General features: G+C 40.2%; 1 protein-coding gene across 7 annotated transcripts in view; it reads left to right on the top strand.

The window, feature by feature from the left end:
* The first annotated feature begins 4,488 nt into the window (after positions 1-4,488).
* fcho2 (FCH and mu domain containing endocytic adaptor 2) overlaps positions 4,489-12,627 on the top strand; it is a 58,390-nt gene continuing 50,251 nt past the window's right edge. For all 7 annotated transcript variants that reach the window (XM_054744582.2, XM_070552459.1, XM_070552460.1 and 4 more), the window contains exon 1: positions 4,489-4,683. In XM_054744582.2, the coding sequence (XP_054600557.2) occupies positions 4,651-4,683 (33 nt within the window). In that variant the 5' untranslated portion in view covers positions 4,489-4,650. The remainder of the gene's footprint in view (positions 4,684-12,627) is intronic.

The raw sequence follows: 12,627 nt of genomic DNA, 5'->3' as shown, positions 1-12,627 counted from the left end.
CAGGTGCTGTAACATCTTAACTGTGACGTAACGTTGGAGTGCATCTTTTTTGTTCTGTGGCGTGAATGTGACATGGCCATGTATCAGTAAGCATATCAAAGCTTCCGCTGCTTTTTTTTTTTGTTTTATTTTTTTTTTATGTCCGAGCCTTCTGAAGGAAAAATGAAGAGGAAGCAGGTTGGGAACCTGTGCTGACCATTAGACTTTAACTCTACGATGACTCAAACTTTGTCTCTGTAAGCTTTTCTTTTGTGATTTTTGCCGTCAATCAAATCAAAATTATTGTTTTGTTTTTTTCTTTCAATGTACTGGAATTTTGTTAGTGGTTGTTCTGCTTTCTGTGCTAAAAGCATGATCCTGAGGATGATTGTGTAATGTTTTTGGGTGCTTGTCACTGTGGGGTACCGTGGGATGCTGTCATCTCTTGCATGTTGGTGGCCCCTCCCACCCCGACACTTGGGGACGAGGGTTTGCGGGAGGGACAGGAGCTTCAGTTAACATTTTAAGAAGTGTGTGTTGCCACACGGGGGACTCGTAGAAATTCGCACAAACCTCTTTTTCCCTGAGTGCTCTCCCTGGACTTTTCCTTCTTCTAGTTTTAAGAAACTGTGAAAGTTGAGAATGTTGCTTGTTAGATGATTTTTTTATGTGTCTGTTGAAGTTGCAGCCTGAATGTATTCCATGATGGGTTGAAGTGGTAGTAACTTGTTTTTTTAACCCAGCTAGTGTTTTTTTTTCTCTGCTGGTCAGAGTAAAAACTACAGTATTTAATTATTTGTAATGCATAACAACATGCACCTAAAATGTGCTTAAACGGCTGATTTGGCCAAGTCCCTCACAACATTTAATAACTGCTGCTGCTAAAATACTTAAACCTAATGCAACAATCACCATGGTAAAATTGGACAGGATGAATAAACAACCATAACACAAAATGACTGTTTTTAGATCTAATGCTTCATGGAATACAGAGGCAAATACTCGTTTGTGTGTTTCATCATTTCCTGTTGTGTTGTGATTGGGTCTGGCACATTCCAGCTGAAAAGGAGTTCGATGGGGTGTGTTCACCGTCTTGTTGTTCTTTCATGAGAGATTGTAGGTCTAAAAAACACAAAGTCTAGTGCCCATTATTACTGTGCTGTCTCTGACTTGAACGCTGCTATACATTTGTAGTTGTTTCTCCACTTGAATTTGCGTTAACCTCAGGTTGGTTTTGTTCCAGTGGTACTTGTTTTTTTCCCCTCGATGTGTTTGCCTTTTACGCATCCCCTCAACAACTACAGAGTAGTAAAAACAATGTCCTTCTTGTGAGAAATGTATAACCCTGGGCGATAATTGACAAGTGTTGTCTGCAACACTGCGCTGTCAAAATTGTGGTTGAAACTTTAAAATGGGTAGAAAATTGAAAAGTGAGAACTTGCACGTACTTTATCTACTGTCTGTGTATTGTGATTGGATTTAAGCAAGTAGCATAATCCCTACATGATGCCACAGGAGCATATAATTTGAGATTTTGGTGTTTTTTTAATAACTTTAGGGTAAACTGTATCAAAAGTTTGCAAGTTCAAAACACGTCAAAAATGCAGTGTTTGCAGATCTAAGTTTGACTTTCTACGATTCAGCTTTACTGAAAATTTGTATTTTATAAAGCACCTATAGGAATGTCTGGTCAAAGAGCTCCTTTATTCTGTAATTCAATTAGCCTTGATTAGATTATCTGCCTTCATCTTTTTTGCTAAGAAAAGCAAAATCATCATTTTGATAGACACGGTTTGATTTTTTTGATAAGCTGCTAAATTAAAAAATAATACTTTTGGGGCCACCAAATATTTTGGATCATGCAAAGACTCTATATTGTATTGTAGTAATTTTGTAATATTTGTAAGATGACATGGTGGGTGTGACTGAATACCATTGCTTGAATCTGTACATTGTTCCAATAAATTGTTTACATTATTATGAGCCTCAGGTTGTTTTATTTGAGAAACGATAGAGGCTTGTCTCAGAAATGTTTTATAGCAAAGAGATGATTTACAGAACCTAGAAAGACATTGATCTTATGAGATTTTAAAAGATTAACCAAGAGGTAGTAACCTACTGTTCCCATTCAAGGAAAGCCATTCGGTGATCCCAGCTCACCTTTGGGCAGGGCTTAATTCAGCAGACTGTCCTTCCTGCACAGTTGAGAGCACCGTTTTCAGTTCAAAAGATTGCTTCACTTGTGAGTTAAACTTAACACGGCTAAAAAAATATGAGACGTTTTAAAATTCATTCCTAGTTGCCTGGTAACTAGTTACGTGTGGTTGTGTTTCCTAAAACAAACCAGCCACAACATAAACACACATGTTGACAGTAACATGAAAGCTGTTCATAAAAAATGAACAATCTGTTTTGCCTTTAAATCTAATATTTTTCAGGAAGTTACACCTTAATTTCTAATGAAAGAGCAAGTCACCTCCAAATCAACTTTTTTTTCTGATAAACTATATAAATGCGTGTCTGATTGTGCTGCAGACATGTGTAGTCAATAGTTTTGCACTTTAGTGCATTTTAGTTAAAATTTTTATTGTCTGCCTAAAACTCAGTGTTGATCCGGTGTCGGTACAGGATCGGCTCGGGGTCCTTCGACTGCCGATGACGTCACATGACTGCAAATCTACTCGGCTTTCACACACACGTTTTGGAAAGACATCAGCAGTTTTGTTAATAAATTCTTGTTTGTTAACACCTAAATGTTTTCTTTATAATTGTAATTTGTTAATAAAACACCATATTATCTTTGTTTTGTAAAGAATGTGAAACTGCATAAAACCAACATCGGACTGACAAACAATAGAACAGTTCTTATATGTGAAGCCACATCTGTTTGTATTAACGTGGACTTCGTCTGTATATTTCCTTAGTTGTTATCTAAATACATTCTTTGACTCAAAATATTGCTTGGTGTCTTTCAATAAAGTTCTTATATTTTATTTTGCCCCATTTCATCAACATCAAGAGCTTTTGAGGGTCACCGTATATCGTTTGCTTATATTTTACATTTCCTTTAGAAATTCAAACATATTTTCTCCAAAAAGTGTTGATTTTTGGACTACAGGACTACAACCGCAAATTAGTTCTGACCACTCAAAATCATAACGTGATAACGTCACTTCTGTAAGCTTCATGTTCAGCCAATCAACTACTTTGACGTCATCGGCAGTCGAAGAACCCCGAGCCGATCCTGCACCCGAGCAGATCCTGCACCAACACCGTTGTCAGGTAAAAACTGCACTGCGTTTGAATTTAAATCTGCCATCGCTATTGGCTAAGAGGTACCCTAGAACGTTGACTGGTACCATATGATGTCACAATGTCATTGTGAGCCTGTGTGTGTATTTGTTAGTGGCTCCGCCCTCTCGGTCTACTAGGCAACAGCATTTTTTCCATTTTTGAAATATGAAGTGGGAGCAGAGTAATACTCTGGTAGGGGGTGACATTCAAAAACTGCAAAAACGTGCTTTGGTTTGTGGTTTTAAATCGAATACTAGCATTTATTTATAAAGGATTATGTGCTATAAGAATAAATACACATCTGGGCATCTTTTCTAAAAAAGTTATTTAAAAACTTTATATTGATCCTCAGTGAATTGAAAAGAGCTGCTTCTGCATTTGCTTGCGAGTCATAACATGTGTTGGACACTATGAATTCTTAAAGAATGAAGGAAATGCAACAAATGCGTAGGTCATGAGTTTTTAGTATAAAATAAGGACTTGTTCGCGTTAACAAACTTAATGGAAAATGGGTAGCAAATTATTACGCATCTCTCTAAACTCTACTCACTCTAGGGTGGAAACCAGGATAAGCAGGCACATTTTGAATGGATTAAGTCAAAACAATCAACATAAACTGTGCTTGACAAAATAACAGCAGACGAGCCCCAAACACCAATACCTAATTCAGTAGTCAGTGAGGAGGGGTGCTCAGCCTGTGGGTAAAAGACTACGTTTTAAACTAAAGAGAACACTTGATTTGGAGGAGAAACAAATGAGCTGATACTTTGTTAAACTGGAGAAATAAGAAAGTAAGAACATATACAACCCGATTGGTCAAAAAAAAAAAACATTGCAATTAGAAAAAAATCCAATATCAAGGAGTCACAAAGGGTTTTCTGCAGAGGTGAAAAAACAGTTGGAATATGCCCACCCAAGATAGGAATCAGAATATTTTTAAAACTGTTTCATCCATTTTCCCCAACATTATACATTGCTCATTTATCTTTACTCTGGTTTAGATTTATTTAACTTCCTTTATGCAAATGTGATTAGCTTTTCCTCATTGTCGTGTTTAGGATGGAGGAATTTCCAGGGAGCACTTGAAGGCGGCATATCGACCGGGCGGCTAGCAGCTAGCCCGGTGCTCGCCTCGCCCTCGGCCGTTAGCAGCGCTGTTTCCTCCCTACGTCTCGGGAAGAAACCGCGGGGGGAAAGGCGCAGTGCAGCCTAGTGGAGGTGGAGTCTGTCGGTGGGGAGGGAGAAGAAAGGGGAGAGGAGGAAAACGGCAAGAAGGCAGATATATAACAGAAAAGGGGGGAGGACGGTGGATGATTTACGCTTTAAGAATAGCATCACAGCCAATTAAAAAGTTGCTCAGAAGAGGATTTGAACAAGATGATAGCGCCTTACTTCCTAGAAAATTTCTGGGTAGGTGGTGTCTTTTCAATACTGTTTACGCCGGTGCTGCTCCCTTTCTAACATGGTCATGTCAGCAAGGAACCGAGTGCTATTCACGTCGCAGGGCCAGTCCAATTGTTTCCTGGCTTGCTCCGGCAGAGCTGACACTGCCCGGTACAGTCAGACCAACCGACGGGCTACCTCCGGGACCGTCGTTAATTTATCTTCGGACGATAATTTCGCTACCCCGGGGTTTGGGGCCTCTGAACCTATCTAACTTGAGAGCTAAAACAGTCCAGCCGTTTGCTCGGTAATTTGCTGCGCTTGGATTACTTGGAATGTTTACGGTCAATTCCACGAATACTATTGGACGTTTCGACTGTCAATCATGTGTTTTCCTGTTACACGTCATTTTCTTCCGTAAATACATTTGCGCGAGAGACCAGATGTTGTAAGAAGTTCTTAAAAAAGGGGAGACAGATCCCAGCTACTGATTCATGTAATACACATCTGGTGCTAGTGCGCATGCGTTAACCTTACAGCGTCCATAAGCAGATAAGGTCAAGTTTTTGGCGATGAAATCAAACGCTGCTATGGTTGAAAAATAAACTAGGTAAACGAATGCTTTCATGGTTTTTCCACCTTTGTTTAGCTTTATGTTTAATAAAGTGACTTATGACAACATTTTATATTCTCTGACATATTGATCCTTATAAACTGTCTTAGAATCTCATAAATTCGTAGTGTATCCTGTTATGAACAATAGCGAACAGGCTGGCTTCAGGATTTCATTATATATAACTGTGTTATTAGAAGATTTTGTTGCATTTCAAGCTGAACACATTTAGTTCTTCGATATTAAAACTGAATCCTAGCACCGGTGGTATTTATTGCTGCAGGTTTGTCAATCATCAACTTAGCAGGAAATAACCTTTTTTATTTTGACTCATTTCTATAGTGGTTTAATACAGCTATAATATTTCTGAAGCTTTTTCCTCTCAGCTTCAGTTACTTGATGAGAATGAAGTCTGAAGCCAGTCTACTGGTCTCATATAAAGAACATACATTTCAATGAATACTTAGCCGTGCATTTTAAATAATTACATAGCATTTTGTTCCTGAAGGAAGCTTTAAAAGGACCATAAATGAAAATAAGTCCTTGTGATCCTTCAATCTGCTCTTTGTGCCTTGCATTGAGCCACAAGAGAATCCAGTGATGGCTGTGATCAGCTGTGTTTAACATGCAAAGCACACACATACTTGGCATTAGGGGATGCATCCATTTCCCTTTTGACTTGACTACAAATCTTCACCTCAGGCAGGCATATAGCTCTGTTACACACTGAACATGTCAAATTTCTGCAGACTTTTATTTATTTATTTATTTTTACCTGTTTTCATTTGCAAAGCAGACAGGAACACATAACTTTTCTCCATCGTGTGAGAGTTTTGTTGGGGAGCCAAATGATTTTCTTAGCTTTTATTTTTCCTCATTTGCAGTCTTAGCTCAGCTCTTTGTAGAAAATGTCTTCCCTCAGCTGAAAAAATAAGATATTTTAGGAATCAGGAACCAGAAGGCAACATTGTCTTTTTGACAGAGCTGCAGCTCTTGACTGGTGCCAGATTCTCTTGTAGTCTCATTTCCCCCTTTTTTCAGTTTGCAGTCAGTAGCATAACCTCAGTATGTGTGGTGTGTGCTGAAAGAGCTCAGTGTGTGGTTTTTTCATGAAACTGTGGAGTTATGATTCATGTACAGTCTGGTGGTCTTTAACATGCCTTGGGAAAGTAAGATGGAAGTGTGATAACCAGTGTTGACACAAGCAACAGGAATGGCTGTTTTCTTCTCTCCCGTGTGTGTGTGTGTGTGTGTGTGTGTGTGTGTGTGTGTGTGTGTGTGTGTGTGTGTGTGTGTGTGTGTGTGTTGTCGTCCAATGGTTTTACATAAAAGTCACTGTAAGTCAGACTGGAAGCTATGATCAGCCATGAGGAGAGTCAGAAAATACTCTGGTTGTGCGGTTGTGCTTGAAGCAGAAACTTTTCTTGTGCTTGTCAATATTTGAAATTACGACTGACCTTTGACCTTCACAAACACATTGAAAAACCTGATTTAAATCAAATGAATTCAAAAGTGTGATGAGCCATGCTTCTCTTGGGCTTTGCTTTCTTAATAACCTACTGAGCAGCAGGAAATTTGGACAGTCTAGCGTTTATGTTGACTCCTGCTCAAACGTATGCCCTGTCGCCTAGCGACCATGATGGTGCTAAACAGGTTAAAACTAAACCTAACAGCGATACATGAAGATATTCGACATTCGCTATACAAGCTCATTTATGAGTTTTTCTCTTAAAAATATATTTAAAGACCAGCTATGCAAATGGAAAAATCCCAATGACACAACTCTCTCCCCCCCCCCCCCCCCACCAGCAGATATTAACTAGCCTATATTTAAACTATAAAATTCTCCAGGTTTGTCAACTGTTATTGTAAGGAACAATATCTGCTGTTCAGCCCACAGTGAAGCCTGGCTGGGATAGGGTGGGCCAGTAACAATACATCCTACCCAACTTGAAATTCAGTGAAAATAAGGGTTGTATTTTGAGTATCCTTTGAATTTGGACAGCCGTGTCGCTTCGTTGTGACATAATCAGCTTTAAAATGCAGCCTTTGAAGGACCCAGCCCCTGATTTTAGATCATATTACCTATGTCTGTTTTAGACGCATCCATGGTATTTAGAGGAAACATTCCCGTTTACTTCAGTCGCACAAAAGTGAAGCCAAAATGTCTCCTTTGTTTAGTATTTGTATCCAGTTGCTGAAACACCCACACCATTTCCTTTAATCATGGTGTTATTTGTTTTTCTTTCCAGTATCAAATGACTTATTATAATTAAAAATATTAGAAACATGAATATTTTAGCATGCAGCATCAATGTGAATCAACAGGAGTTGAGCTCAAAACTTGTTCTGCAGCCAGCCACTAGGGGGGCTCTAAGTTTGTTCTGGCTTCAGCTGGTTTGATCTGGATGTCTACTTTCTATCTATGCTAATGCTTTTGATAGCTTGAAATGTCTCTGAGACCTTTAATACCACATAACTTAGAGCCTAAACCTGTTCCTGGTAACCATATTCATGTTAATTCACTTTCTACAAGTGGAGAATTTTAATATGTTAGGGTCTTGTTCACGAGTGAGGGAAAGATGGAGGACGAAATCGATAGATGGACTGGTGCTGCGTCTGCAGTGATGCAGGCGTCGTACCGGTCTCTAGTGATGAAGAGAGAGCTGAGCCAGAAGGTGAATTTACTGGTCGATCTACATTCCTACCCTCACCTATGGTCACGAGCTTTGGGTAGTGACCGAAAGAACGAGATTACGGATACAAGCGGCTGAAATGGGTTTTCTCCGCTGGGTGTCTGGGCTCTCCCTTTGAGATAAGGTGAGAAGCTCGGTCATCCAGGAGGGGCTTGGAGTAGATCTGCTGTTCCTCCACATCAAGAGGAGCCACTTGAGTTGGCTTAGGCATCTGGTCAGGACGCCTCCCTGGTGAGGTTTCCCGGTCACATCCAACCGGGAGGAGACCTAAAGGAAGACCCAGTACACGCTGGAGGGACTATGTCTCTCAGCTGGCCAGGGAACGCCTTAGGATTCCCCCGGAGGAGCTGGCCCAAGTGGCTGAGGAAAGGGAAATCTGGGCCTCTTGGCTTAGGCTGTTGTCCCCACGACCCGACCCTGGATAAGTGGAAGAAAACCGATGGATGAATTTAAACGCCATTTGAAGCCGATCAGCTAACAGCTTTCTGAGAATCAACCGAGTCACTCATCCTGTCACTGCTGACATCTTAAAACAACATTTCAGCATAGACATGATGGGTCATCTACAGCAGCAGCTTTTCATTATGTCATTGTTATTGTTTTTTATCGAGCTCCTGTGGTCTTAAGATGCTGCTAAACAGCTAACAAACGGAGAACAGGCGCCTCGGTAGAACATGAGCATTGGAACACGCCTTGCCGGTTCCTGATGACATGTCTCTTTGGCAACTGGGGCGGGACCAAGACATCAAGGCGGGGTTCCTTGGCATTGAGAAACACCCTTTGTCTCCACACAACATCTGCCCCGTAATCAAAAAGGTCACACGAGTTTGAATGGAACATCTGTATTAGGAACTAGTTTTTTATTTACTAAACGGTATGTTTGAGGTGTGCATGGTTGTGCAGTTGGTAGCACTGTTGCTTTGCAGTACGAAGGTTGTAGGTTTGAATCCCAGCTCTGGCCATTTTTGCACGGAGTTAGCATGTTCTGTGCATGCATGGGTAATATCCTCCCACAGACCAAAAACATGCACCTTAATCATCTCTCTGTGTGAGTGACTGGTTGTGTGCCCCTGTTTGTCCCTGTGATGGACCGGAGACCTGTCCATGGTGTCCCCACCTCTCGCCAATGACTCCTGGAGTTAGATGGTAGCTCCCCACGACCCTGAGGATTTAAGATAAGGCGTGGATGGATGGATGTGTGGTACATTTGAGTACAGGGAGAAATTGGTAACTTTAAACACAATCACTGCAAATTATGATTTTCATTTACTTTTTATGTTTATTTATTTGGCAGATACTTTTTTCCAAAGCGATGTACAATTGTTAGCCTATGGGGTATGTTGTGATCTGTGGGGGAAACCGGAGTACCCGGAGGAAACCCACGCATGCATGGGGAGAACACGCAAGTCCACGCAGAAAGGCCGCAGCCGAGTTCCGAACCTGCAACCTTCGTGCTGCGAGGCAACAGTGCTAACCACTGCGCCACCATGCAGCCCTGCAGTTTTTGTAACCAGATCTTCTGAAATGTTGAGGAAATGAAGCATAGAGGATTGTGTTTTTACTTAAATCTTAATGAGCAGTCATGTGTATAAAACAGCAGATTAAAATGTGGGGAAACCCTGAGTGACTCAGTAGCCTGGCTTGCTTTTACTTTTCTATAAAGCAAGTTCTTTCCTTTCTGGGGGTTACGTTACAGCCTGTAAGGCAGTAAGCCTTTGATTCCCTGCATACAGGATATTGCAGCTTGTATTTTACCCTCTGTCGCAGAAAGGGAGTGAATTCCTGTCCTCCTCCTCCTCCTCCTGCCCAGCAGATGTTAGAAGATAAACGTCAGCTCGTCGCTGTGGTTTGGTTTGTCTTCTCCAAGGTGGTATTTCTGATTGAGGAGGTTCGTTGCTTAATGTCTCGGTTTTCACTCTGGAGTTACACTGGTGCTGTTCTATGCAAATATGTCACAGGGATGCAAAAGCAATACGTGGCTTCTTTTTTCTTTTAGCAAACGCAACGCCGTGATGTTTGTGGTTGGTGCAGCATTGTATTCATTTAAATTCCTGTGTTTCATCTTTGAGTTGGCTTTAGTCGTTTTGCTGAGGAGAATGCGCCCGTGTTAGTTTGATATGAGATCTGCTACTATTTATTTGTTGTGTGTTCATAAAGAATATCCCGAATTCAAGATGGCCACCTCGGACAACTGACCATAGCAAAGACAAATATGGTCGTGAGCCATCAGTTTAGCTGGGAATCACAAACCAAACACCAGACGTTAGCAGATCCACTTTAGTGTCAAGATCTGACCAAAACGCTAAAAGCACATTTTCTCTAAATCTGGTGATCTTAATTTAAACTTTGACACGAAATCAAAAGGCCTTTATTTAATGTATTATTTTACTGGTTAATCTAGAATTTGTGGGGTTATTTTTGTATATATTTGATTTTTTTTTTATCTTGACGTTACAGAAAATAGTGCAAATGTGCTCAGAGTTTTTGTGATCAAATGTTCTGGATTTCTGAGTCATATGACTTAAGTCCACGCCTCTGATTCTATACACGATGAAGTCTAGATTTACTTTAGTAAATGCTTTCTAGTTACAACTGAAAATACCCCAAATAGAAATCAAATTATGAGATACAACAACATATCATTGCCCTATTTATAAATTATTTTTGAATTTGAAATTGAATTAATTAACTAAAATCACATGATCAAATTTCATGTCATGTTTGATGTATGTCATACTTAAAGATTACTCTTAATGCTTTTTTTTTTGGTCTTTAAAGTGACAGTGTATATTTTTCCTGGCGATAGGGGGCAGTAGATACCTAAATCAGTATTTTTGTGTTGCAGTAAGACCTTACCAACGGATGCCCATTAGGATCAAAAAGCTGGGGACTGCAAACTTAAGCAAAAATAACAAGCACATCAGACTCCCTTTAATCACTTACAACTATAGCAAAGGGGTAAATATATGAAATAATGTTTATGAATGTAGAAAGTTTTGTAACCATTGGTTACAAATCAGCAAATGCATTTTGATCTCATGGGCTCCTGTAGAAGGAAACATGGCATCTAATATGGCGTCGCCCAGAGACTTAGACCCGCTCCCGTGTATTTTAGATCTGATTTCTTTGGTTATTTGTGACGAAACAGCCAATATTTCTTAACAACTGGGCATCATTTAATTAATATTTAACAACATTTCGATGGATATTCCAGAGATTAACGATAAAAACTACACATCATTGTCTCGTTCAACTTTATTTTAACACATCATAATTGAATGTAATTCATATTATTCCTCCCTTGTGGTATCAAATTCAACATTTTAAACAGTCTGTTTTTAAACGTCTGTTCATCTGACACCATAGTAGTTTTACAGTTTATTTGTACTCAATCCAGAACTTCATTCTGGGGTTTCTTGATGAGGTTCACCTTTCTGTTTGAGTATTCCAGCCACAACATCAGTGCACATCTGTCCAGTTTCAGAGCTTTCACCTTCATTTGTGTCATCCATGACTGGTCTGTAGCTTAGTGGACTGACCACCCAGTTGGGACTAGAATTGACTCTGGGACCTGTAAACTTTAGATTGTTGATGTTTCTTTCTTTTTGTCTGAAGCCATCTCAGCTGTAAACAGGGTTGTTGCACAAACAAACCTGGATGGACATGTACTCACTGTTCTGTCTCTTCCTCCCTTTGGGTGGGGCAAACGGTTAAACCCACTCTCTATCATCACTAGCATAGTCCACACTTTTCTACTTCCCAATACAAGGTTAGAATATTTTACTCTTAAAATGAGAATGTTTATCAAAGAATCTCCAGCTAGTATGGAGAACAAGATTTTTATCGCATTCCTGTATTGTTCCTTGGGAAAAGCCGAAAATGCCCTGAGCTGTTTCCCGTGTTTGTTTTTATTTTCTTTTTTATACTTTTTGTACCTGTTGATATCCCGTTCTCCATGAGCAGACCTGTAGCACAGAATGGAGCGCCTTCCTGTTTCTGTTCTGCTCTGTGTGGAGCGTTGTTTTCACTCGCTGCCGTCACTTCCCTGTTTTGTAGACACATTTCTCAGTTGTGCGTCTTTTAGTTTGCGTAACAAAGTCTACGGCTGTCATTTCATCACGTTGACGTCTGAAGCAGCTTTATGTGAAGCCGCTGTGGCAGATCTGTAGAGGGTTTTATCAGTTTCATTACAGCAGCAGGAATCATGTCTCAGTGGTCTGCTCACTGGAGTAAACTAGGGGAGGAGGGGAGGGCTCTTTTAACATCCGTTTGCTCTGTAAATATACCGTAGTTCTGTTTGACAAAGCATTGAGCCTTTTGATAGAACATTTCTGAACTTTCATCTCTGTTGATGCAGAAAAAAGTGAATCTGAAGACCCGTGGTAAAGCTGCTGATGATGGAAGTGGGAAATATCTGTCAACTAGCAGTTAAGGAGAATGGAGACGTCCCACAGATTCATTCCAAAGAATTGCAATGCATCTTTGTTTTAGGAGCAATATTTCATCACAATAACTTTTTATTCGTGGTAACTCATCTATCTGCTCACTACCGTTTAATCTTTAAAAGTGCAGTATTTGTTTATTGGAAAAAGCCGTTCAAGCAGCCTATGTAAAAAAAACCAAAGGTCCGACCCCTTACTTCAGGCTCCTCCCCGGAGTCAC

This window comes from Nothobranchius furzeri, chromosome 6 (genome assembly GCF_043380555.1).
Source record: "Nothobranchius furzeri strain GRZ-AD chromosome 6, NfurGRZ-RIMD1, whole genome shotgun sequence".
NCBI classification, from domain to species: domain Eukaryota; kingdom Metazoa; phylum Chordata; class Actinopteri; order Cyprinodontiformes; family Nothobranchiidae; genus Nothobranchius; species Nothobranchius furzeri.
Note: the sequence above shows the minus strand (reverse complement) of the source record. Positions and strands in the feature narration are given on the sequence as shown.